Source organism: Trematomus bernacchii, unplaced genomic scaffold (assembly GCF_902827165.1).
Source record: "Trematomus bernacchii unplaced genomic scaffold, fTreBer1.1, whole genome shotgun sequence".
Classification (NCBI taxonomy): Eukaryota; Metazoa; Chordata; class Actinopteri; order Perciformes; family Nototheniidae; genus Trematomus; species Trematomus bernacchii.
This window is the reverse complement of record NW_022987616.1, coordinates 3,074,333-3,099,822: the sequence shown is the minus strand read 5'-3', so window position 1 is coordinate 3,099,822 and position 25,490 is coordinate 3,074,333. Positions and strand designations below refer to the sequence as shown.

Here is a 25,490-nt window from a genome sequence, read left to right as displayed (position 1 = left end):
TGCTGTGTGTGTCCACTTCCTTTTGTCTCGCAAGACTAAATACTGTAGAACATTTGTTGGACACCTTACATTACTTCCTGAATTGCACATTTTGGTAAGAGAATCATTTCAATGCTTTCTACAACATTTTTTGGTATTTTTGGTATAGGATAAAAAATGTATTTCGTAATTATTTGCCTTAGTGTGCCACTTAAAATTCAGATTTCTGTAAATACTAAATGGTACTATGGTCTTTAAATATGACCCTAAACCTTAGTGAATAACATGTTGAAGTGTTTGTACTGTTTGTACTGTACACAAAAGTAAAAAGTTCTTCATTAATGTGTCTCACGTTAAACGTAATCATGGCACATGATTTTTATTTTGTTCTTTTATTTTGTAATTGCTTAACTTGTATTTCTGTTGGATGCATGTGAACTGTGTTAATTAAAAACACATCAGGGGTTAAAAAAGAATTCTGTGCAGAAGCTTTGAGTGTTATGCATACAAATACAATCAGATATCTAAGTTACTGTTTTGATGATGATACATTTTGATAATTAAAATGGTAAGAATCAACATTGTGAATAAAATAAAGTTAATATTTCCTGCTCTTGAAATATGTCATTATTTTTGTTCACGGCATGACTCATGTCCTTTGAAACCTAAAAATGTCTCACTTCCTTACTTCCTACTTTTAAGAAAGAAGAGAACAATCTCTGGTACATTTGAATTAAATATGTGTGTGATTGTTTTAATAATGACAGACTAGTTCAAAGGTGATGGCATTCTGGTCAATATTTCCAGAGAAACATGTGATAAGTCATACATGGCCCCCTTTGGAGAAGACTACATTTTCACTGTTTTCGGCTATGGAAGGGTTCCAAACATCAACCACATTTTTTACAACCATCCACTTTAAAAACTAAACATTAAATTAACAAAAAAAAACATGATTGTGCATTGTTCTACCTCTGTTAAGGGTGGTGTTCATCTTTTATCACAGGAAAACTGCAGCGTTGGTAAAAACTGCAGTAAATGTAGTCATGTGATTTCTACTCGTTTTGCCTCCATAAAAGGGAAACATTTCTTCAACAGCAAATCATCTTTCTTTAGATTACAGCGGCTCGTGGTTAGTTCAGTTCTCTTAAACATAAAAGGTTTGACTCAAGCCAGAACACTTTACGTTTTCTTATTTTCTAGCTGTGGGCTCATGTGGTAAGGAAACATTTGACTGAACTCTGTCTTTTATTGTATTTTTTATATTTTCTGTTAATTATTTCAAAGCATAATACTGCAGAAGCATTTAAATTGAAAGTGTCAAAAACTAACTGGTTGTACAGGGCAGGTTTCTATGGTGCCTTTGAAGTAGGGAAGTTGCTTTAAAAGGCACTTTGTAAAAACTGAATCGATATATGATTAATACAAATGAAAAGTAACAGTGATCTTTTGTTTGTAAATCCAGAATCCTGAATATGGTGACCAACATGTTGCTGCTAGTCCTCTTTGTTTCAGGTGAGATGTTTGTTACTTTAATAGTTTACAATCTTTACTTAGAAAAAGCAGAAATATCAGAATGACTCCTTTGTTCACATCCTGAGTTTGTATACAATTTGCTTACAAGACACAGTTTGTTAATATGCTCTTTTTTCTTCCTGCAGATTTTCTCCCACATCTTGTTGAAGGTTCTTGTGAGCACCTTCGCATCACCACCCCGAGGCAGATGGAAGCACTGAGTGGATCCTGTTTGCTGATCCCGTGTAACTTCAGCGCTGGCCCAGATAACTCACGAGCAATCTTCGGAGTGTGGATTAAAAAAGAGTCCGCATTTGACCAAAAACCAAAGAACGTGATTTTCCACAGTGATGGGACAATCAACAGATATCCAATGAGTATTACAGGAAACCTGAAAAAGGGAAACTGCACCACTCTGTTTTCTAGTTTGAAAAAGAGTCACACAGACAAATACTTCTTCAGGATTGAGAACAGCCCATTTATGGCAACAGCTGCATGTGATCCTCTTCAAATAACAGTGAAAGGTAAGAGACTTTTTGTTGGAGTAGTAGTCTTACCTTTATTGTTAAATTATACATCTAGGATAATAAATGTATCAGTTATTACAGAAATTATTCAGACAATCAAAAAGTCATAATATCTGAAACCTGCTAAATCCAAATATATTACAGTATATAATATTGTATGCATTACTATTACAAATAATGCACGTCTACATGCACAGATTTGAGTCTCATGTGGTGACCGGTGAATGACAACATCTACTAAGGATGCAGCTGACTAATCTTTCTTTTCAAGTTTTACAATAAGATGTGCATTTTTTGATTACTGTTGAAAACTGTATTGGCCTGTATCCTTACATTTAAAATGTGTAAAACCACAGATTCTCCTCCGAGCCCCACCATTGAGATCTCAGGTGATCTGAAGGAGGCGGAGTCTGTCACTGTAACCTGCTCAGCTCCAGCTCCCTGTCCACACTCCCCTCCTAAACTCACCTGGACTCTCCAACAAGACCCTCCCAACACAATGGAGGAAAACCCAGATCGGACCTTGACGACTAAGATCCAGAAGACCCTCACTCTGACAGACCAACATGATGGATTCAACATCACCTGCTCTGCCAGCTATCCTGTGAATCAAGGGAAAGATGTGAAGACAGCAGAGGAGACAAAGACTCTCCATGTTTCATGTAAGAACAACCTGTGATTGTCTGCACATGATGGTATGATTTGAATGAAGTTAATCTCACATTTTCCTCAGATGCTCCTAAGGACACCTCCGCCTCCGTCAGTCCGCCCTCTTTGGTGTCAGCGGGCAGCTGGGTGGAGCTGAGCTGCTCCAGCAGAGCCCAGCCTCCCGTCAGCAGCTTCACCTGGTTCAAGGAGAGCCAAGAAGGAGTCATGAACGTCTCACAGGGAGAGATTTACAGCTTTAATGCCACAGAGGGAGGACGTTATTACTGCGTAACCACAAATGGGCTTGGTAATGGAACGTCAACAATGATCCATCTTAAACTTAAAGGTAACAGGACTGGACCCACAAACTATGACCTTTAAAGGAACACTACAACAACCAAAAATTACTTTTATATTACTAAACCGTTTTACACGAAACTCTTGAGAAATGGCATCTAAAGTGAAAAAAATATCCATCTGGCTAACGGAGGTAAACACAGAAATGTACTGCAAACGTTTGTGAAATAGGAGCAGGTATTGTTGGATAAAGCAGTTAATGCATCAATGTAAATATATGCAAAAATGGGAATAATGAGTTTGATTGGAAGTTAAAAAACATATTTACATAGAAAAATGTGGTCTATAAATGATAAGTTAGGATTTAATTAAATTAGGCCACATAAAATAGGACGAAAAGAGATTTGTAATTGGAAAGGAAAGTGAAAAGAGGAAGAGAGAAAATAAAAAACAGAATTTCATCAACTGAGAAAACATTTTGAGTTTTGCAACAGCTTCATCATTGTCTGTGTTTCCTAAATACTGTATGAAGTCAAGCTCTACATGAAATCTGGATTATAGCCACAAATGGTTTTTTTCCTGTAGGAACTGATGGCTCTTCACCATGGGGGGGAGTTGTTGGGGGGATCATTGGGATCATGATACTCATCTGTTTTGCTGTTGCTGCTTGGTAAGTAACTCAAATCAATTTAATATCCACATCTATTACATGATGTTATATGTTATATTCTTTATCTCTTCCAGGTGGTTGAAGTCCAAACATACAACTCAAGAACAGTCACAGGTGGGGAAATACTCAAATGTGCAGTACATATATATGTTGTGAATACTTTCTTAAATAGACTGGAGACTGCACTGACTAAGTTCCTTATCTGTGAGTAAATGTGGCACAATGAACCACTGTCATGGTGTTTCTTCAGAGTTCTTATTTCTATTTCTCAACTCTGTTTCTCAGCAGGGGGAGCAGATCAGGAGAGAACATGAGACACAAATCAATGATACGCAGAGGCTAACAGCTGTCCAAGAATCAGCCGCAGCAACAGAAACAGGAGAAGAAATCCACTACGGAGAGATCGACTTCTCCAAGCAGAGGAATATAAGTCCCCCTGTCTCAGAGCAGGACGGTGGACAGACGGAGGACACGCTGTACGCTGAGGTCAAAGTGTCAGAGACAGCAAACAGACTAGAGGACCTCTACGCTCAAGTGAAAAGGAAATGAATGTATAGACAAGTATTTTTTTAGATTTTTCAGGGTTTTTTTCTGCCACAAAAACCTTTTTGCTTCAAACCTTGAAGTTCTTTGCCATATATTTAAAGTGTCATATTTCGATTTTTTTAAAGTGCGCTTTTATGTTATTTATTGCTTTAATAAAAGGCCCTGCTATGCAACAAACTGCATTTTTTAACCCAACATTTTACATTTAGTATTACTAAAAGAGTTCAATTTATTCATAGAAATAAACAAAGAAAGGGGAGTTGTAGGGCTACTTGATCTCTGGCTGGACCTTTCATATCAAACTCATCAGACTATCAGATATAAAGTTAGACGATGACGAATAAAACAGGAAGTACAAATATCTTCATTATCTGGTTTACCATATGTTCCTTTCTCTCGAGATATGATCGGATAACTTGTGTATATTTTTGTGTAAAGATCATTTTACAAAAATAAGCTAACAAGTATTACATTTTTTGTTTTAGTTGACATAATACTTAAAACACTTCCCAACTGATATGGTGGAAAAACTGGAAAGTAGCATTATTTTACATCATATTCTATGTATTTATTTATGAAGCATGTATATATTTATTTATCTTTTTTTGACATAACTTTTAACAGTTGAAATTCACATGAGTCTTTTTTCCATGGAGGCTCTCACTAGTTTGACGTGGGTGTGGCTTAGGTTGGAAAAGATGATGTCACCTGTTTCTGTGCACCAATCAAGATTTAGCATCGTATTAATCACCATCTGATGACAGCTGGGGGGGTGTTGAAGTTTTTACAGTGTTAAAATATTAATTGATTATAGCTAAATATGTGTATTGTTGCCTATTTTATAATGATACAGAGGAAGATGCAAAGCTATAAGTTAAAGAGGTGCAAATGTACAGTATGCTACTTAATAAAAATGAATCCATCAAATAAACACAATTTACAAAAACAAGACTAAATGTGTAAATATATTTCACATCATGAATCCAAATCTGCAAGGTAACTAAAGGTATTAAATAAATGTAGTGGAGTAAAAGTACACAATTGACCTCTGAATTGTAGTGGAGTAGAAGTATAAAGTAGCAGAAAATTGAAATACTCAAAATACAAGTACCTCAAAATTGCACTTAAGTGAAGTACTTAGTAAATGTACTTAGTTACTTTACACCACTGGATGTAGGACATGGCATGAGTTCTGTTGCAGTGTTTATGTTTCATTACAGATCATGTAATACAGAGTGTGTCCACTGGGTGTCACTGTTGCTCACATGGAGGTCCTAACGCCGTGGTGTATTGTAGGGTCCTGTCCCCTTCATTTAATGTCATATAGTTACTTTTATTTAAAGGATGTGATATGAATTTGTAATATTCAACTCATCTACCCAGTGGCAAACAAAGTATCTTACATTTGATCCACAATAACACAATACTACATTAAAATAAGTCATGAATTAGTGATAAAAACAGAAGAATATCATATTTTAAATAATGTAATGCCACAAATTAATAATATTTCAATTTTTAAAATATTATAATGATATATGTTGTATCCTGCATAAAGAGCTAGAATGTTTTTTTGCAGTATTCTTTTTTTATTGTGATATATTATTTTTAGACACTGCTGCATATTTGTTTTACCATAGTCTATTTATTTATTATTACATTTTATTTTTAACTTGCCTTTTTATATAATATGTAACTCTTCTACTTTGCTGTAAATGTTCCCACTGCGGGAAGAATAAAGGATTTCTGATGTTTCACATGTACTTCATGTTTTTTTAATGTAGGTCACTGGTACCACTAAACCAGCAGGACTTTCTGCGTGGAGCTGAAACACAGGAAGTATCCCCGGGGTTAAATTACACGTAATTAAATGTAATTAAACTAAGGACGTGCGTTGATATTTGAAGGTAGCAGCAGGAGTCCTGGTTTGAGATGTTCTCATGTTTCCCAGTGAGTGGAATCTGACCATGCTGTTGGGTTGCAGGTGATCAACAGGTTGAGACGGTTGATGTTCATTTGATACTGAAGATCCTGGTAATCATAATGCTCGTCAGTACAATGGTCATCTTTGAATGGTGAGACAAATTCTCCTGTGATATGACATATGCAGCTACACACTAATTTGTATATGTGGCTGTAGATCATTATCATCACAACATAAACAAAAAAAAAATGTTTTCCTTTTTTCCCAGCTGGTTTAGATCAAGACGGTCTTCTGAACCAGAGGAGGTATCCACCAGACGAGGAGAGGTATTTCATATTGGACACATTTAACTGCCTGCATGACAACCAAAAAAATCCAACTGAAAATAATTCCTAATTGAGTTCTTAGGGATCAATAAACTAGGGTTTATTTGTAGTTTTTCTTGTGTTAGGATGTGCATAATTAAGAAGGGATTATCCTCCAATGATTATACTTTTTAACAGTAGTGACATCACATGCAAAGCAGCACATCGCACTACTGAGACATCAGAGCTGGGTGCAGGCATTTACGAATGTTCACTATTGATTTTGAAGCAGGTTAAAGCAATGAAAATAACTAAAACACCTGGTTATGTTACCTTATATCGCAGACTTGTGATGTAAGAAGTTAGCTGGTGACAAATGGAGTGTTTAGCAGTTTATGAGCAACAAATATTAGATGAATATTCTCCAGTTATCAGACATGTGACTCCAAATGAAGGCTAATGTTGCTCCATGTCTGATGGAAGTGTAAAAAGGTAACATGTTTGCAATAACAATTATATGAATTGTTCCATTAAAACACAGATTGCTGATAACAGAACATCAGACATAAATACCAAGAAAACATAATCATAGACAAATATAAGTATTCCCCAATAAAAATCAAGTCAAACTTTAAACCTGCATTCATTTATTTTGAGTGCAGTCCAACAAGCTCTAACACAACATTAACGTAGTATCACCTTGTAAAGATGATATAGCAAACATTATTGTGTATATGTGTGCGTTTTAGTGTGCACATTTCAACTTATTCTTTAAAGATCCCCTATGATACTCTTTTTCAACAATATATTATAGGTCTCAGATATACACAAAACATGTCTCTGAAGTGTTTGGCTGAAATACCAAACAGATAATTGCAGCATCCCATAAACCCCTCTGTTTCAGCCCTGTTCCAAAAGTGCTGATTCTGTGTCTGTAGCTTTAAATGCTAATGAGCTGCTGCTGGCCACGCCCCTCTGAGAAGTGATTGGTTTGAACAAATACAATGTTCTTGGAGGAGATTCAGGTGATAAGGTCGGCGGGAGTTACCTTGGTTGGTTATTGGCTAGTGGTTGTACAACCCAAAAAAACATTATGACATCAAAAAGTGGCCAAAATCTGATCAGCTCATTTTCAGACAGGTTTTTATATAAAAGGATCAGGACAAAAAGAGAGGGAATCTATTTTCCTGAAACGTTCAGAATCTCTTAACACAGAGGGGACACATGTTTATGTATAAAAGACATGAACAAGTGGATTTTGCATAAAAGGTGACCTTTAAAGGGTCTTTTTAGTTATTTGGTTGATTGCTCCGTCTGCTGTACAGTGTATGGTGTTGTGAGGTCCTGAGACATAACTGTTATTCTGTGGCTACACAAATGACATGTTGCAACTATTTTTAATCTTTACAGATACTGAATCTCTTTAAGTTACTGTAAACTCCCCTCTTATTTTTCAGTACGCAGCAGAAGCAGAATATGTAAACTGTGTGGTCGAGTTACAAACATCCTGAGTCACAAAGAGAGCAGGAAGACGTTCAGTTCACTTTTACTGAAAGAAAATGCTGTATTGATTTGCCTTATATGTTCCACATTAAGAAGGAGTGGCTTACAGGATTGCAGTGAGTGGTGTGATGAAAATAAAAACAGGATATTAGCACCGAGACGAAATATGGGTCCTTTTTTCTACAAGACTAAATACTGTAGTACATTTGTTGGACACCTTACATTACTTCCTGAATTGCACATTTTGGTAAGACAATAATTTCAATGCTTTCTACAACATTTTTCGGTATTTTTGGTTTAGGATAAAAAATGTATTTCGTAATTATTTGACTTAGTGTGCCACTTAAAATTCAGATTTCTGTAAATACTAAATGGTACTATGGTCTTTAAATATGACCCTAAACCAGTGAATAACATGTTGAAGTGTGTCCTGCTCTTTGTCTCCATTAAATACACACAAAAGTAAAAAGTTCTTCATTAATTTGTCTCACGTTAAACGTAATCATGGCACATGATTTTTATTTTGTTCTTTTACTTTGTAATTGCTTAACTTGTATTTCTGTTGGATGCATGTGAACTGTGTTAAATAAAAAACACATCAGGAGTTAAAAAAGAATTCTGTGCAGAAGCTTTGAATGTTATGCATACAAATACATTCAGATATCTAAGTTATTGTGTTGATGATGATAACATGTGATAATTAAAATGGTAAGAATCAACATTGTGGATAAAATAAAGTTAATATTTCCTGCTCTTGAAATATGTCATTATTTTTGTTCACGACATGACTCATGTCCTTTGAAACCTAAACATCTGACTGTCAAGGGGTGAACTTTGTGGCATGAACTCAAATGCACAACTCAGACTCGGGTGGTATCCAAAAATAAAGACTTTACTGGTTTAAGCACAGTAACAAAACAAGGAAACACAAAATCACTCTTTAGAGGAAAAACTATCAGCAGATATCAGGAGCATGAGAAACGGGATACGACCATGGAGCAGGCTTGAGCGTAGTCATGAATGAGAAACGAACTGGCACTGGACAGGTGGGGACTAACACAATATACACACAAGGTGAGGGGAACAGGTGGAAACAATCAGGGCGGAGTAAGCAATCACGAACACAGGAGACACATAGGGGCGGGGAGCATGGAGTTCTGAAACGAGAGGGAGAATTACTTTTCACAATAAGACAGAGGGCACAGGACAACGGGACATGACAAAACTAATATAAAGAATAAACTTTCATAATAAGTTTCCGAGACATGACACTGACTTCCTTCCTACTTTTAAGAAAAGAGAACAGTCTCTGGTACTTAATAATTAATGAAGTTGGTGATTTGGCTCCTTACTTTAATAATAACAGAATAACAGAAAAGTAAATACATACCTTTTGGATTTTTAATTGCCAATTTATTTTCCACCTATTATTCATGTGTGTTTAAATACAGAGTATAACAAAGATAGTAAAAGGTATTGATGAAATCTTTACTTTATTGTCTCTGTTAACATCCAGTCCAAATGTATTGACTCTGATCATTACTTACAGAGCTACAAGAGAAGAATACATTTTCACTATGTTTGGCTATGGACCAAAATGGCAAATAAAATATTTCTTATACAACCATCCACATGATTGTGCTTTGTTTTACCTCGGTTAGGGGTGGTTTGTTCCCCTTTTATCACAGGAAAAGTGCAGCGTTGGTAAAAACTGCAGTAAATGTAGTCATGTTATTTCTAGCAGTTTTGGCTCTAAAAAAGGGAAACATTTCTCAAATCCTCTTTCTTTATATTACAGCAGCTAGGGGTTAGTTCAGTTCCCTGTGGGCTCGTGTGGTAAGGAAACATTTTACTGAACTCTTCTATTGTATTTGTAATATTTATTTTAAAGCACAGCTCTGCAGAGGCCTTTAAATGCAAATTGCTACTGTAACTAACTTGCTTGCTAACTAACCCTGGTTGTACAGGGCAAGTTTCTGTGGTGCATTGAAGAAGGGAAGTTGCTTGAAAAGGCACTTTGTAAAAACTGAATATGTGATATATATGATTAACACAAATGAAAAGTAACAGTGATCTTGTGTTTGCAGATCCAGAATCCTGAATATGGTGACCAACATGTTGCTGCTAGTCCTGTTTGTTTCAGGTGAGATGTTTGTTACTTTAATAGTTTACAATCTTTACTTAGAAAAAGCAGAAATACCAGAATGACTCCTTTGTTCACATCCTGAGTTTGTATACAATTTGCTTACAAGACACAGTTTGTTAATATGCTCTTTTTTCTTCCTGCAGATTTTCTCCCACATCTTGTTGAAGGTGCTTGTGAGCACCTTCGCATCACCACACCGAAGCAGATGGAAGCACTGAGTGGATCCTGTTTGCTGATCCCGTGTATCTTCAGCGCTGACCCAGATGTGGGCTTCAACAGCTCACGAGAAATCTTTGGAGTGTGGATGAAAAAAGAGTCCACATTTGACCAAAAACCAAAGAATGTGATTTTCCACAGTGATGGGACAATCAACAGATATCCAATGAGTATTACAGGAGACCTGAGACAGGGAAACTGCACCACTCTGTTTTCTACTTTGGAAGAAATTCACACAAACAAATACTTCTTCAGGATTGAGAACAGCCCATTTCTGGCAACAGCTCCATGTGATCCTCTTCAAATAACAGTGAAAGGTAAGAGACTTTTTGTTGGAGTAGTCATACCTTTATTGTTAAACTATACATCTAGGATAATCAATGTATCAGTTATTACAGAAATTATTCAGACAATCAAAAAGTCATAATATCTGAAACCTGCTGAAAGAATGGTTCCATATCATATTTTCAATCCAAATATATTACAGTATATAGTATAATATTGTATGTATTACTATTACAAATAATGCACGTCTACATGCACAGATATGAGTGAGTGACATCTCGATAAAGGATGCAGCTGACTGACCTTTCTTTTCACATTTTACAACAAGATGTACATTTTTTGATTACTGTTGAAAACTGTATTGGCCTGTATCCTTACATTTAAAATGTGTAAAAGCACAGATTCTCCTCCGAGCCTCACCATTGAGATCCCAGGTGATCTGAAGGAGGCGGAGTCTGTCACTGTAACCTGCTCAGCTCCAGCTCTCTGTCCACACTCCCCTCCTAAACTCACCTGGACTCTCCAACAAGACCCTCCCAACACAATGGAGGAAAACCCAGATCGGACCTTCACGACTAAGATCCAGAAGACCCTCACTCTGACAGACCAACATGATGGATTCAACATCACCTGCTCTGCCAGCTATCCTGTGAATGAAGGGAAAGATGTGAAGACAGCAGAGGAGACAAAGACTCTCCATGTTTCATGTAAGAACACCCTGTGATTGTCTGCACATGATGGTATGATTTGAATGAAGTTAATCTCACATTTTCCTCAGATGCTCCTAAGGACACCTCCGCCTCCGTCAGTCCGCCCTCAGGTTCGGTGTCAGCGGGCAGCTGGGTGGAGCTGAGCTGCTCCAGCAGAGCCCAGCCTCCCGTCAGCAGCTTCACCTGGTTCAAGGTGAGCCAAGATGGAGACATGAAGGTCTCACAGGGACAGATTTACAGCTTTAATGCCACAGAGGGAGGACGTTATTACTGTGTGGCTACAAATGCTCTTGGTAAAGAAACCTCACCAAAGATCCAGCTGGCTAACGGAGGTAAACACAGAAATGTACTGCAAACGTTTGTGAAATAGGAGCAGGTATTGTTGGATAGAGCAGTTAATGCATCAATGTAAATATAAGCAAAAATGGGAATAATGAGTTTGATTGGAAGTTAAAAAACACATTTACATCGAAAAATGTGGTCTATAAATGATAAGTTAGGATTTCATCAAATGTAGGCCACATAAAATAGGACGAAAAGAGATTTGTAATTGGAAAGGAAAGTGAAAAGAGGAAGAGAGAAAATTAAAAACAGAATTTCATCAACTGAGAAAACATTTTGAGTTTTGCAACAGCTTCATCATTGTCTGTGTTTCCTAAATACTGTATGAAGTCAAGCTCTACATGAAATCTGGATTATAGTCACGAATGTTTTTTTTTCCTGTAGGAGACAAACAGCTTCATGGCTCTTCATCATGGGGGGGAGTTGTTGGGGGGATCATTGGGATCATGATACTCATCTGTTTTGCTGTTACTGTTTGGTGAGTAACTCAAATCAATTTAATATCCAAATCTATTACATGAAGCTGACCGCTCTTTATCTCTTCCAGGTGGTTGAAGTCCAAACACACAACTCAAGAACAGTCACAGGTGAGGAAATACTCAAATTTGCATTACATATATGTGTTGTGAGGTCCTGAGACATAACTGTTATTCTCTGACTACACAAATGACATCACATTATTTTTAATCTTTACAGTTACTAAATCTCTTAAGTTACAGTAAACTCCCCTCTTATTTTTCAGGACGCAGCAGAAGCAGACTATGTCAACCGTGTGGTCGAGTTACAAACATCCTGAGTCACAAAGAGAGCAGGAAGACGTTCAGTTCACTCTTACTGAAAGAAAATGCTGTATTGATTTGCCTTATATGTTCCACATTAAGAAGGAGTGACTTACAGGATTGCAGTGAGTGGTGTGATGAAAATAAAAATAGGATATTAGCAGAGAGACTAAATATCGGTCATGATGTGGCATCTAGCAGCTACAAAAGCCTGGTGTGTGTGTCTCCACTTCCTTTTGTCTCGCAAGACTAAATACTGTAGAACATTTGTTGGACACCTTACATTACTTCCTGAATTGACATTTTGGTAAGACAATAATTTCAATGCTTTCTACAACATTTTTCAGGTATTTTTGGTATAGGATAAATAATCTATTTCGTATTGATTTGCCTGAGTGTGCCACTTAAAATTCAGATTTCTGTAAATACTAAATGGTACTATGGTCTTTAAATATGACCCAAAACCTAGTGAATAACATGTTGAAGTGTTTCCTGCTCTTTGTCTCCATTAAATACACACACAAGTAAAAAGTTCTTCATTCATTTGTCTCACGTTAAACGTAATCATGGAACATGATTTTTATTTTGTTCTTATACCTTGTATTTGCTTAACTTGTATTTCTGTTGGATGCATGTGAACTGTGTTAAATTAAAAACACATCAGGGGTTAAAAAAGAATTCTGTGCAGAGGCTTTGAGTTATATGCATACAAATACAATCAGATATCTAAGTTACTGTTTTTATGATGATATATTTTGATAATTAAAATGGTAAGAATCAACATTGTGAATAAAATAAAGTTAATATTTCCTGCTCTTGAAATATGTCATTATTTTTGTTCACGGCATGACTCATGTCCTTTGAAACCTAAAAATGTCTCACTTCCTTACTTCCTACTTTTAAGAAAGAAGAGAACAATCTCTGGTACATTTGAATTAAATATGTGTGTGATTGTTTTAATAATGACAGACTAGTTCAAAGGTGATGGCATTCTGGTCACTATTTCCAGAGAAACATGTGATAAGGCATACATGGCCCCCTTTGGAGAAGACTACATTTTCACTGTTTTCGGCTATGGAAGGGTTCCAAACATCAACCACATTTTTTACAACCATCCACTTTAAAAACTAAACATTAAATTAACAAAAAAAAACATGATTGTGCGTTGTTCTACCTCTGTTAAGGGTGGTGTTCATCTTTTATCACAGGAAAAGTGCAGTAAATGTAGTCATGTGATTTCTACTCGTTTTGCCTCCATAAAAGGGAAACATTTCTTCAACAGCAAATCATCTTTCTTTATATTACAGCGGCTCGTGGTTAGTTCAGTTCCCTTAAACATAAAAAGGTTTGACTCAAGCCAGAACACTTTACGTTTTCTTACTTTCTAGCTGTGGGCTCATGTGGTAAGGAAACATTTGACTGAACTCTGTCTTTTATTGTATTTTTTATATTTTCTGTTAATTATTTCACCTTTAAATTGAAAGTGTCAAAAACTAACTCTGGTTGTACAGGGCAAGTTTCTGTGGTGCCTTTGAAGTAGGGAAGTTGCTTTAAAAGGCACTTTGTAAAAACTGAATACGTTATATGTATGATTACTACAAATGAAAAGTAACAGTGATCTTTTGTTTGTAAATCCAGAATCCTGAATATGGTGACCAACATGTTGCTGCTAGTCCTCTTTGTTTCAGGTGAGATGTTTGTTACTTTAATAGTTTACAATCTTTACTTAGAAAAAGCAGAAATACCAGAATTACTCCTTTGTTCACATCCTGAGTTTGTATACAATTTGCTAGACACAGTTTGTTAATATGCTCTTTTTTCTTCCTGCAGATTTTCTCCCACATCTTATTGAAGGTACTTGTTCTAAGTCCCTTAACATCACCACACCGAAGCGGATGGAAGCACTGAGTGGATCCTGTTTGCTGATCCCGTGTAACTTTAGCGCTGACCCAGATAAGGGCTTCAACAGCTCACGAGCAATCTTCGTAGTGTGGATTAAAAAAGAGTCCACATTTTCCAAAAATAAAGAAAACTGGATTTTCCACAGTGATGGGACAATTAAAACATATCCAATGAGTATTACTGGAAACCTGAAAAAGGGAAACTGCACCACTCTGTTTTCTAGTTTGAATAAAATTCACACAGACAAATACTTCTTCAGGATTGAGAACAGCCCATTTAAGGCAACAGCTGCATGTGATCCTCTTCAAATAACAGTGGAAGGTAAGAGACTTTTTGTTGGAGTAGTAGTCTTACCTTTATTGTTAAATTATACATCTAGGATAATCAATGTATCAGTTATTACAGAAATTATTCAGACAATCAAAAAGTCATAATATCTGAAACCTGCTAAATCCAAATATATTACAGTATATAATATTGTATGCATTATATTAAAAACAATGCCCGTCTTCATGCACAGATATGAGGTCATGTGGTGACCGGTGGATGACAACATCTACTAAGGATGCAGCTGACTAATCTTTCTTTTCAAGTTTTACAATAAGATGTACATTTTTTGATTACTGTTGAAAACTGTATTGGCCTGTATCCTTACATTTAAAATGTGTAAAAGCACAGATTCTCCTCCGAGCCCCACCATTGAGATCCCAGGTGATCTGAAGGAGGCGGAGTCTGTCACTGTAACCTGCTCAGCTCCAACTCCCTGTCCACACGCCCCTCCTAAACTCACCTGGACTCTCCAACAAAACCCTCCCAACACAATGGAGGAAAACCCAGATCGGACCTTCACGACTAAAATCCAGAAGACCCTCACTCTGACAGACCAACAGGATGGATTCAACATCACCTGCTCTGCCAGCTATCCTGTGAATGAAGGGAAAGATGTGAAGACAGCAGAGGAGACAAAGACTCTCCATGTTTCATGTAAGAACACCCTGTGAGTGTCAGCACATGATGGTATGATTTTAATGAAGTTAATCTCACATTTTCCTCAGATACTCCTAAGGACACCTTCGCCTCCGTCAGTCGGCCCTAAGGTTCGGTGTCAGTGGGCAGCTGGGTGGAGCTGAGCTGCTCCAGCAGAGCCCAGCCTCCCGTCAGCAGCTTCACCTGGTTCAAGGAGAGCCAAGAAGGAGTCATGAACGTCTCACAGGGAGAGATTTAGAGCTTTAATGCCACAGAGGGAGGACGTTATTACTGCATGGCCACAAATGCTCTTGGTGAAGAAACATCACCAAAGATCCATCTGGCTAACGGAGGTAAACACAGAAATGTACTGCATACGTTTGTGAAATAGGAGCAGGTATTGTTGGATAAAGCAGTTAATGCATCAATGTAAATATATGCAAAAATGGGAATAATGGGTTTGATTGGAAGTTAAAAAACACATTTACATCGAAAAATGTGGTCTATAAATGATAAGTTAGGATTTAATCAAATTAGGCCACATAAAATAGGACGAAAAGAGATTTGTAATTGGAAAGGAAAGTGAAAAGAGGAAGAGAGAAAATAAAAAACTGAATTTCATCAACTGAGAATTTTTTTTGAGTTTCAGCTTCATCATTGTCTGTGTTTCCTAAATACTGTATGAAGTCAAGCTCTACATGAAATCTGGATTATAGCCATGAATGTTTTTTTTCCTGTAGGAACTGATGGCTCTTCACCATGGGGGGGAGTTGTTGGGGGGATCATTGGGATCATGATACTCATCTGTTTTGCTGTTGCTGTTTGGTAAGTAAATCAAATCAATTTAATATCAAAGTCTATTACATGAAGCTGACCGCTCTTTATCTCTTCCAGGTGGTTGAAGTCCAAACATACAACTCAAGAACAGTCACAGGTGGGGAAATACTCAAATGTGCAGTACATATATGTGTTGTGAATACTTTCTTAAATAGACTGGAGACTGCACTGACTAAGTTCCTTATCTGTGAGTAAATGTGGCACAATGAACCACTGTCATGGTGTTTCATCAGAGTTCCTATTTATATGTATCAACTCTCAGCAGGGGGAGCAGATCAGGGGAGAACATGAGACACAAATCAATGATACGCAGATGCTAACAGCTGTCCAAGAATCAGCTGCAGCAACAGAAACAGGAGAAGAAATCCACTACGGAGAGATCGACTTCTCCAAGCAGAGGAATCAAAGTCCCCCTGTCTCAGAGCAGGACGGTGGACAGACGGAGGACCCGCTGTACGTTCAGGTCAAAGTGTCAGAGACAGCAAACAGACCAGAGGACCTCTACGCTCAAGTGAAGAAGAAATGAATGTAAAGACATGTATGTTTTTAGACAAATATTCAGGTTTTTTTATTGCCACAAAAACCTTTTTGCTTCCTTGAAGTTTTTTCCATATGAACTTAAGCTTCTTTTAAATGTTGATAAAACCAAGGTAATGCTTTTTTCAAAAGCTAAAAAGACACCAGAGCCTGTTTTAGATATTGTTACTATGCAAGGACAAGTACTACAAGTGGTTGCCTGTTATAAATACCTTGGTATCTGGCTTGATGATTGTCTTACTTTTAAACTTCATGTCAATAACCTGCTTAAAAAGCTGAGGGTTAGGCTCGGTTTCTTTTTCAGAAACAAGTCCTGTTTCTCACTTGAGGCCAGGAAAAGGCTAGTCTCTGTGACCTTTTGACCTGTGCTGGACTATGGGGATCTGATCTATATGAATGCACCAGCCCATTACCTAATCAAGTTAGATGCCGCCTATCACAGCGCACTGAGATTTGTCACAAATTGTAAAGCACTTACTCATCACTGTACCCTGTATTCCAAGGCAGGTTTGCCATCACTTACTGTACGGAGGCTCAGTCATTGGTACATGTTTATTTATAAAGCTTTGTTGGGTAAACTCCCGTATTATATCTGCTCTCTGATAACACAGAGAGTTGCAAGCAGCTATTGTCTGAGATCGCATGATGTAGTATTGTTAGATGTGCCAAGAGCAAGGACTGTCTTAGGTAAGACAGCTTTTATGTGCGCAGCTCCACTTGCTTGGAACAATCTTCAGCAAGAATTGAAACGGAGCAATTTCATTCCTCTGCATGTTTTTAAAGCTAGGCTAAATGAAATGCTCGTTGATACTATGGGTACTTGTAAATGTCTATAACTATGTAAATGTATCCTGTAAATATAATGTATGATGTCCTTTATTGTTTTATGTTTCATGTGAACCTATATGCTGCAGGTCTCCCTTGAAAAAGAGATCTATGATCTCAATGGGACCATCTGGTTAAATAAAGGTTTGAAATGAAATGAAAATATATTTAAAGTGTCATATTTATAGTATTTATTGTTCTTAAAAATCCATTTTTGGCGCTTTAATAAAAGGCCCTGCTATGCAACAAACTGCATTTTTTAACCCAACATTTTACATTTAGTTTGCAAGTATTACTAAGAGAGTGCCATTTATTCATAGAAATAAACAAAGAAAGGGGAGTTGTTAGGCCTTGTCAAATCAAAATCATCAGACTATCAGAAGTAAAGTTAGACGATGACGAATAAAATAGGAAGTTAACATTTTAAATTATCTTAATTATCTGGTTTAGTCAACCATCTGTTATTTTCACTCGAGATATGATCTGAGAAATGATGTGTATTTTTGTGTAAAGGTCATTTCACAAAATAAACCAACAGGTATTTAATTTTTTGTTTAAGTTGAAGTAATGCTTAAAACACTTCCCAACTTGAAAAAATATAAAGTATTATAATTATATAGTAGGGTATCGTATTCAATTTCATTATTTATGAAGCATGTATATATTTATTTATCTTTTTTGACATAACTTTTATCAGTTTTGAAATTCACATGAGTCTTTTTTCCATGGAGGCTCTCACTAGTTTGACGTGGGTGTGGCTTAGGTTGGAAAATATGATGTCACCTCTTTCTGTGCACCAATCAAGATTTAGCATCGTATTAATTTCCCCTTAAACTGTGGTTTTTTTCTCCGGAAGTTTTTCCTTGTACGATGTGAGGGTCTAAGGACAGAGGGTGTCGTTTTTTCACACTGATATTCTGCACAAACTGTGCTGTTATATTTGCTGTAAAGTGTCCTTTCTGTAAGGTAATTATTATACAGCACTTTGGCTAGACCAAAAATCGTTTTAAAAATGTGCTATATAAATAAAACTTGATTTGATTTGATTTGAATCACAATCTGATGACAGCTGGGGGGATCTTGAAGTTTTTACAGTGTTAAAATATTCATTGATTATAGCTAAATATGTGTATTGTTGCCTATTTTATAATGATACAGAGGAAGATGCAAAGCTATCAGGGGCTTCCAAATTAAAGAGGTGCAAATGTACAGTATGCTACTTAATAAAAATGAATCCATCAAATAAACACAATTTACAAAAACAAGACTAAATGTGTAAATATATTTCACATCATTAATCCAAATCTGCAAGGTAACTAAAGGTATTAAATACATGTAGTGGTGTAAAAGTACACAATTGACCTCTGAATTGTAGTGGAGTAGAAGTATAAAGTAGCGGAAAATTGAAATACTCAAAATACAAGTACCTCAAAATTGCACTTAAGTGAAGTACTTACAGTAGTAAATGTACTTAGTTACTTTACACCACTGGATGTAGGACATGGCATGAGTTCTGTTGCAGTGTTTTATGTTTCAATACAGATCATGTAATACAGAGTGTGTCCACTGGGTGTCACTGTTGCTCACATGGAGGTCCTAACGCAGTGGTGTATTGTAGGGTACTGTCCCCTTCATTTAGTTACTTTTATTTAAAGAATGTGATATGAATTTGTAATATTCAACTCATCTACCCAGTTGCAAAGAAAGTATCTTACATTTGCTCCACAATAACACAATACTACATTAAAATAAGTCATGAATTAGTGATAAAAACAGAAGAATATTATATTTTAAATAATGTAATGCCACAAATTAATAATATTTCAATTTAAAATATTCTAATGATATATGTTGTATTCTGCATAAAGAGCTAGAATGTTTTTTTTGCAGTATTCTGTTTTTTAATGTGATATATTATTTTTAGACACTGCTGCATATTTGTTTTACCATAGTCTATTTATTTATTATTACATTTATTTTTAACTTGCCTTTTTATATAATATGTAACTCTTCTACTTTGCTGTAATTGTTCCCACTGCGGGAAGAATAAAGTATTTCTGATGTTTCACATGTACTTCCTGTTTTTTTAATGTAGGTCACTGGTACCACTAAACCAGCAGGATTTCTGCGTGGAGCTGAAACACAGGAAGTATCCCCGGGGTTAAATTACACCCTAAACAAGGAAGTTGGTTATTTATATTTAAGCTCAAATTCACCCTCTGATATTCATTTCCCACAGAAGAGTCTCATCGCATCTCTCTTTTTCATATAGGATTTTTTGGTAAGAACATTTCCAGATTGTATTATATTATGTTAAAAATTACTTTTCATGAACTAAAAAAACAAACATTATATGATCTAATATTTAATTTGATCCTTTTTTTTGGTCAGAATTAAAGGTGGAGTATGTAATTTATTTCAGAAAAACTTTTTGTTATATTCCATGGAATGCTCTTAACATCCCGATAGCAATGAATATCTTAAATGCTTTGACAATAAATACATAACAAAATGTCATTTGTGGAAGCCGTGGCGCTGTAAAAAGCACGACCAATCATCTGAGCCGGCCCGGCTAAAATAACTGGATGGCCTACCTGCCTGTCAGCCTTCCATCTGTGCACAAACTTATCTCGTGCCGTCATTGGTCATGTGCGCGTTCGTGTGTGTTGGAGGAGGGGCTCTGTAAGGAAGAGGCTGATTTTTTCCGGCTGTGTAGTTTCAAATTCTAGCGCACTCGAGCTGGTTTCTCCAAAATGTCATACCCCACCTTTAAGACCTGAGAAGGAATCATTTGCATCAGCGTTTAGATTTTTAGCATCAGTTTCTCTGTTCAACACGATGACTCCGGTTTGTACCAGCTCTAAAACTTGTTTAAACAGTGTCAAAGTTATTGTTTTTGTTTTCCAACTTAGGAGCTGGGAGCCATGTCTGCAACAGAAATCGTGATACTCCACATCCTCTTTATTTCAGGTGAGCTTGTCTACCAACATTGGTGCCGGAAAAACATGCAACATCCCGCTGCTGAGGTATATTTAGTTTGTCTATTCATGCTGATTTTTCTAACCTCATATTCATCATGAGTCTGGTTTGACAGGTTCTATGGATTGCACAGACCTTTCCATTACTGCACCGAAGGAGATGGAGGCACTGAGTGGATCCTGTTTACACATCCCGTGTACATTTAGTGCTACAGAAGAAATTAAGATTGATAACAGAATTGGAATGTTGATTAAAATCACCCATGAGCACCTTGGAGAACATCCAGAAAATGTGATTTTTAACAGTAATAAGGCAAAGAACACCTATCCAATGAATATCACTGGAAACCTGAGTGAGAACAACTGCAACACTCTGTTTTCCAGTTTAAACACAAGTTACTCAAACAAATACTTCTTCAGATTTAAGAAGAAAACATTTAAAGCAACTGCTTCTGACGATCCTATTCAAATAACAGTTAAAGGTAAGGTTTTTTATCATAATGTTATAGCGAAAACAGAACGATTAAATACTAATTGTGTATTAAACCTGCACAGATTCTCCTCCGAGCCCCACCATTGAGATCCCAGGTGATCTGAAGGAGGCGGAGTCTGTCACTGTAACCTGCTCAGCTCCAGCTCCCTGTCCACACTCCCCTCCTAAACTCACCTGGACGCTCCAACAAGACCCTCCCAACACAATTGAGGAAAACCCAGATCGGACCTTCACGACTAAGATCCAGAAGACCCTCACTCTGACAGACCAACATGATGGATTCAACATCACCTGCTCAGCCAACTATCCTGTGAATGAAGGGAAAGATGTGAAGACAGCAGAGGAGACAAAGACTCTCCATGTTTCATGTAAGAACAACCTGTGATTGTCTGCACATGATGGTATTATTTTGATTAAGTTAATCTCACATTTTCCTCAGATGCTGTTGGGTTGCAGGTGATCAACAGATTGGGACGGTAGGCCTAGATGTTCATTTGATACTCAAGATCCTGGGAATCATAATGCTCGTCAGTACAATGGTCATCTTTGAATGGTGAGACAAATTGTCCTGTCATATGACATATACAGCTACACACTAATGTGTATATTTGGCTGTAGATCATTATTATCACAACATAAACAAAACAAAAATGTTTTTATTTTTTTTCCAGCTGGTTTAGATCAAGACGCTCTTCTGAACCAGAGGAGGTATCCACCAGACGAGGAGAGGTATTTCATATTGGACACATTTAACTGCCTGCATGACAACCAAAAAAATCCAACTGAAAATAATTCCTAATTTAGTTCTTAGGGATCAATAAACTAGGGTTTATTTGTAGTTTTTCTTGTGTTTGGATGTGCTTAATTAAGAAGGGATTATCCTCCAATGATTATACTTTTTAACAGAAGTGACATCACATGCAAAGCAGCACATTTCACTACTGAGACATCAGAGCTGGGTGCAGGCATTTACAAATATTCACTATTGATTTTGAAGCAGGTAAAAGCAATGAAAATAACTAAAACATCTGGTTATGTTACCTTATACCGCAGCCTTGATGTTAGCTGGTGACAAATGGAGTGTTTAGCAGCTTAGGAGCAACAAATATTAGATGAATATTCTTCAGTTATCAGACGTGTGACTCCAAATGAAGGCTAATGTTGCTCCATGTCTGATGGAAGTGTAAAAAGGTAACATGTTTGCTATAACAATTATATGAATGGGTCCATTAAAACACAGATTGCTGATAACAGAACATCAGACATAAATACCAAGAAAACATAATCATAGACAAATACAAGTGTTCCCCAATAAAAATCAAGTCAAACTTTAAACCTGCATTCATTTATTTTGAGTGCTGTCCAACAAGCTCTAACACAACATTAACGTAGTATCACCTTGTAAAGATGATATAGCAAACATTATTGTGTATATGTGTGCGTTGTAGTGTGCATATTTCAACTTATTCTTTAAAGATCCCCTATGATACTCTTTTTCAACAATATATTATAGATCTCAGATATACACAAAACATGTCTCTGAAGTGTTTGGCTGAAATACCAAACAGATCATTGCAGCATCCCATAATCCCCTCTGTTTCAGCCCTGTTTCAAAAGCAATAGTATGAAGCTGCAGCGTCGGAGGCTGCACTCTCAGGACCGCACTCACAGGACCCTAGTTGTTTTGCAACATCGCCACCTAGCGGATTGGATGACCACAAAAGTACAACCAGCGAGTATTGAGTCTCATACACAGCGAGTCTCTTTAGACATTGTAATGCTTGTTATTAACCATCTAAAAATGCATGAAAATATGTTTTTCTTACTGAAATTAAATTATTATTATTAACAACAAGTTGTTGTTAATATGTTTTTGTTTTTTAATAACAAATGTATTTTGTATGTCAGATGTAAAAAGATAGTCTTTTATATTTGTCTTATCAAATTTGACATACAACATAAATATATATTGTAGTAATAATGATATAATCTATTTATAATTGTAAATGTATATTGTATGTAGACATACATTTAGATGTATATTTTGTTAAAAGAAAACAAAACTGTTAATTTAGTTTTTGGGAGAAGGGGTGGGGTTAAATAAGTGTAAACTCCTTTGAATCAATTTGATACTGCTTATGTTTCTACAGTATCATAATTCTCTTGTTTCATTTCATTATTATTATATATATATTTTTTATTGTATTACACGTTCGAAATAAATCAAATCAAATGTGTCTTTGAAGAGGTGCTAGATTACTCAAAAACAACTGTTAGTGTGTTTATGCACCAGGCTGCAAAAGATAAACATGCAATTTGACGAGAGGCATTTCAGTGCAGAATACATTTGTATTTATTGGGCACAATTTCCACACTGTGGATTGTTCACTGGGGTGAGGCGGGGTCTGCTGTTCCCTCAACCACCAGAAAACAGCTCCAGCTGCAGTACCCCGGGAAGCCCTCTTCTGAGTAAAAACCCTGTAATATTCCTCGCCGTCCACTTCCCCGGTAGCCTGTGCCAACGTCCTTATACAGGTTGTCACACTGAAAGCCCATGGAAATTTGGTAGGCCTTCCTAAATTCCTGTTTGTGTCCCTCTGTGAAGATATTCCAGTTGACGACACCTGAAGTAGAATGTCATAAGAAAATTACAATTCAGACAGAAAAAGAACAAAACCTTCCTTAATTTAGCTGACCTTACTCTTAGTCAATCAACTTCATAATATTCTAACCTACAGAATAGGCCGACATAATAACTGACTAAAACACCTCATGCAATATTACAAAACATGTCAAAATGATGAGACTGTCTGATAAACAGTAAACAGGCAGTCAGCACAGTTAAGATTATTTACAATGAATTCAAATAGTAATACAATGACTATTAAAGAAGCATTTACACTGAAGACAGAACTTAGGCTACTGCTGATTTAATGTAGCGGACAGACAGATCATATTGACATGCTTTTGTCATCCTCTGAAGTTTAATTAATTAGCTGACTATAATTAATGATCAGGGTTGGGAAGTTTACTTTTTTTAAATGTAGTAGGTTACAGATGACTAATTACCCTGTTAAAAATGTAATAAGTAATGTAACTGACTATGCAACTATTTGTATTGATATTCTAATGTTAATTATGGTTATTTTATGTTTTTGGTGAGTCACTTTGGATAAAAGCCTCTGCTAAATAACATAACCATAATATACGGTTTCATTAAACAAATAAACAAAAAGGCTAACAGTTGGTTTTGCAGTGAGTCATCATAGGCTAACAGATGACATTTACCACGTGTTGCTTGTATTGCTGTCCAATTGAATACACCAGAATAGTTGTTAACTTTAAACAAACAACATGATTCACATTACTCACACTCTTACTGTAATTAGTGATTAAATCAACAATTAATGTAGGACACCTAGTTGGGCTTGCCAAAATCACGCTACAGTTTCATTAAACAAATAATCAAATATGCTAACGAAGCTAATGCTTTTGCTAATAATGCTTTTGCCGAAAGCTATAGCTAACGAATAATTGTTTTTAGTGCCTTTAATACTGTTTGAGGCTATCATAAGCTAACAGATGTTTGTTTGTATTGCCTTAAGACTATCATAGTTAATGTTAGCTAATCACACTTCATTTAAAGACACCGGAATTGTTATTAATGTTAAACAAACAAAACTTTAAAAGCACTTCACACTACTAACACTCTCTGCGTTGTCGTTCATATTCATGTCTCCTGCTCACTAGGTGGCGATGTTGCAAAACAACTAGGGTCCTGGGAGTGCGGTCCTGAGACTGCAGCCTCCGACGCTGCAGCTTCATACTACTCTTCAAAAGTGCTGATTCTGTGTCTGTAGCTTTAAATGCTAATGAGCGGCTGCTGGCCACGCCCCTCTGAGAAGTGATTGGTTTGAACAAACACAATGGTGCTCTAGGAGGAGATTCAGGTGACAAGGTGGGGGGGGGGGGGGGGGGGGGGGGTGTTACCTTGGTTGGTTATTGGCTAATGGTTGTACAACCCAAAAAACCATTATGACATCACAAAGTGGCCAAAATGTGATCAGCTCATTTTCAGACAGGTTTTTATATAAAAGGATCAGGACAAAAAGAGAGGGAATCCATTTTCCTGAAACTTTCAGAATCTCTTAACACAGAAGAGAGACATGTTTATGTATTAAAGACAGGAAAAAGTGGATTTTGCATAAAAGGTGACCTTTAAAGGGTCTTTTTAGTTATTTGGTTGATTGCTCCGTCTGCTGTACAGTGTATGGTGTTGTGAGGCCCTGAGACATAACTGTTATTCTGTGGCTACACAAATGACATGCTGCAACTATTTTTAATCTTTACAGATACTAAATCTCTTAAGTTACAGTAAACTCCCCTCTTATTTTTCAGGACGCAGCAGAAGCAGACTGTCAACCGTGTGGTCGAGTTACAAACATCCTGAGTCACAAAGAGAGCAGGAAGACGTTCAGTTCACTTTTACTGAAAGAAAATGCTGTATTGATTTGCCTTATATGTTCCACATTAAGAAGGAGTGACTTACAGGATGCAGTG

At 36.6% G+C, this 25,490-nt stretch overlaps 3 protein-coding genes and 1 pseudogene across 10 annotated transcripts in view; all 4 read left to right on the top strand.

Moving 5' to 3' along the window:
- Positions 1 to 5: 5 nt before the first annotated feature.
- Positions 6 to 4,545, top strand: LOC117483970 (sialic acid-binding Ig-like lectin 6). The gene is made up of 8 exons (XM_034132354.1): positions 6 to 94; positions 1,445 to 1,494; positions 1,641 to 2,018; positions 2,378 to 2,683; positions 2,755 to 3,015; positions 3,552 to 3,636; positions 3,711 to 3,750; positions 3,922 to 4,545. Exons 2-8 carry the CDS (start codon positions 1,455 to 1,457, stop codon positions 4,183 to 4,185), a joined length of 1,374 nt encoding a protein of 457 aa, XP_033988245.1. The 5' UTR covers positions 6 to 94; positions 1,445 to 1,454; the 3' UTR covers positions 4,186 to 4,545.
- LOC117483961 (sialoadhesin-like) lies at positions 1,174 to 16,756 on the top strand. Of its 7 annotated transcripts, none has more exons than XM_034132329.1 (8): positions 1,174 to 1,197; positions 10,008 to 10,057; positions 10,204 to 10,593; positions 10,963 to 11,268; positions 11,340 to 11,603; positions 11,998 to 12,091; positions 12,161 to 12,200; positions 16,360 to 16,756. In XM_034132329.1, exons 2-8 carry the CDS (start codon positions 10,018 to 10,020, stop codon positions 16,621 to 16,623), a joined length of 1,398 nt encoding a protein of 465 aa, XP_033988220.1. In that variant the 5' UTR covers positions 1,174 to 1,197; positions 10,008 to 10,017; the 3' UTR covers positions 16,624 to 16,756. The 7 variants fall into 7 exon arrangements, with proteins under 7 accessions (XP_033988220.1, XP_033988219.1, XP_033988218.1 ...); XM_034132328.1 differs by lacking the exon at positions 1,174 to 1,197 and adding an exon at positions 7,636 to 8,161; XM_034132327.1 differs by lacking the exon at positions 1,174 to 1,197 and adding an exon at positions 9,712 to 9,750.
- The window catches only part of LOC117483963 (vascular cell adhesion protein 1-like), an 18,283-nt gene continuing 6,565 nt past the window's right edge, over positions 13,773 to 25,490 (top strand). The window contains exons 1-4 of one of the 2 annotated variants that reach the window (XM_034132338.1): positions 19,674 to 19,740; positions 20,372 to 20,429; positions 20,554 to 20,919; positions 20,993 to 21,298. In XM_034132338.1, coding sequence (XP_033988229.1) covers positions 20,384 to 20,429; positions 20,554 to 20,919; positions 20,993 to 21,298 — 718 coding nt within the window. In that variant the 5' untranslated portion in view covers positions 19,674 to 19,740; positions 20,372 to 20,383. Of the gene's footprint in view, positions 13,796 to 19,673; positions 19,741 to 20,371; positions 20,430 to 20,553; positions 20,920 to 20,992; positions 21,299 to 25,490 lie in introns of those variants that run through there. The other variant, XM_034132337.1, reaches the window with a different exon arrangement.
- The window catches only part of LOC117483973, an 18,028-nt pseudogene continuing 13,943 nt past the window's right edge, over positions 21,406 to 25,490 (top strand).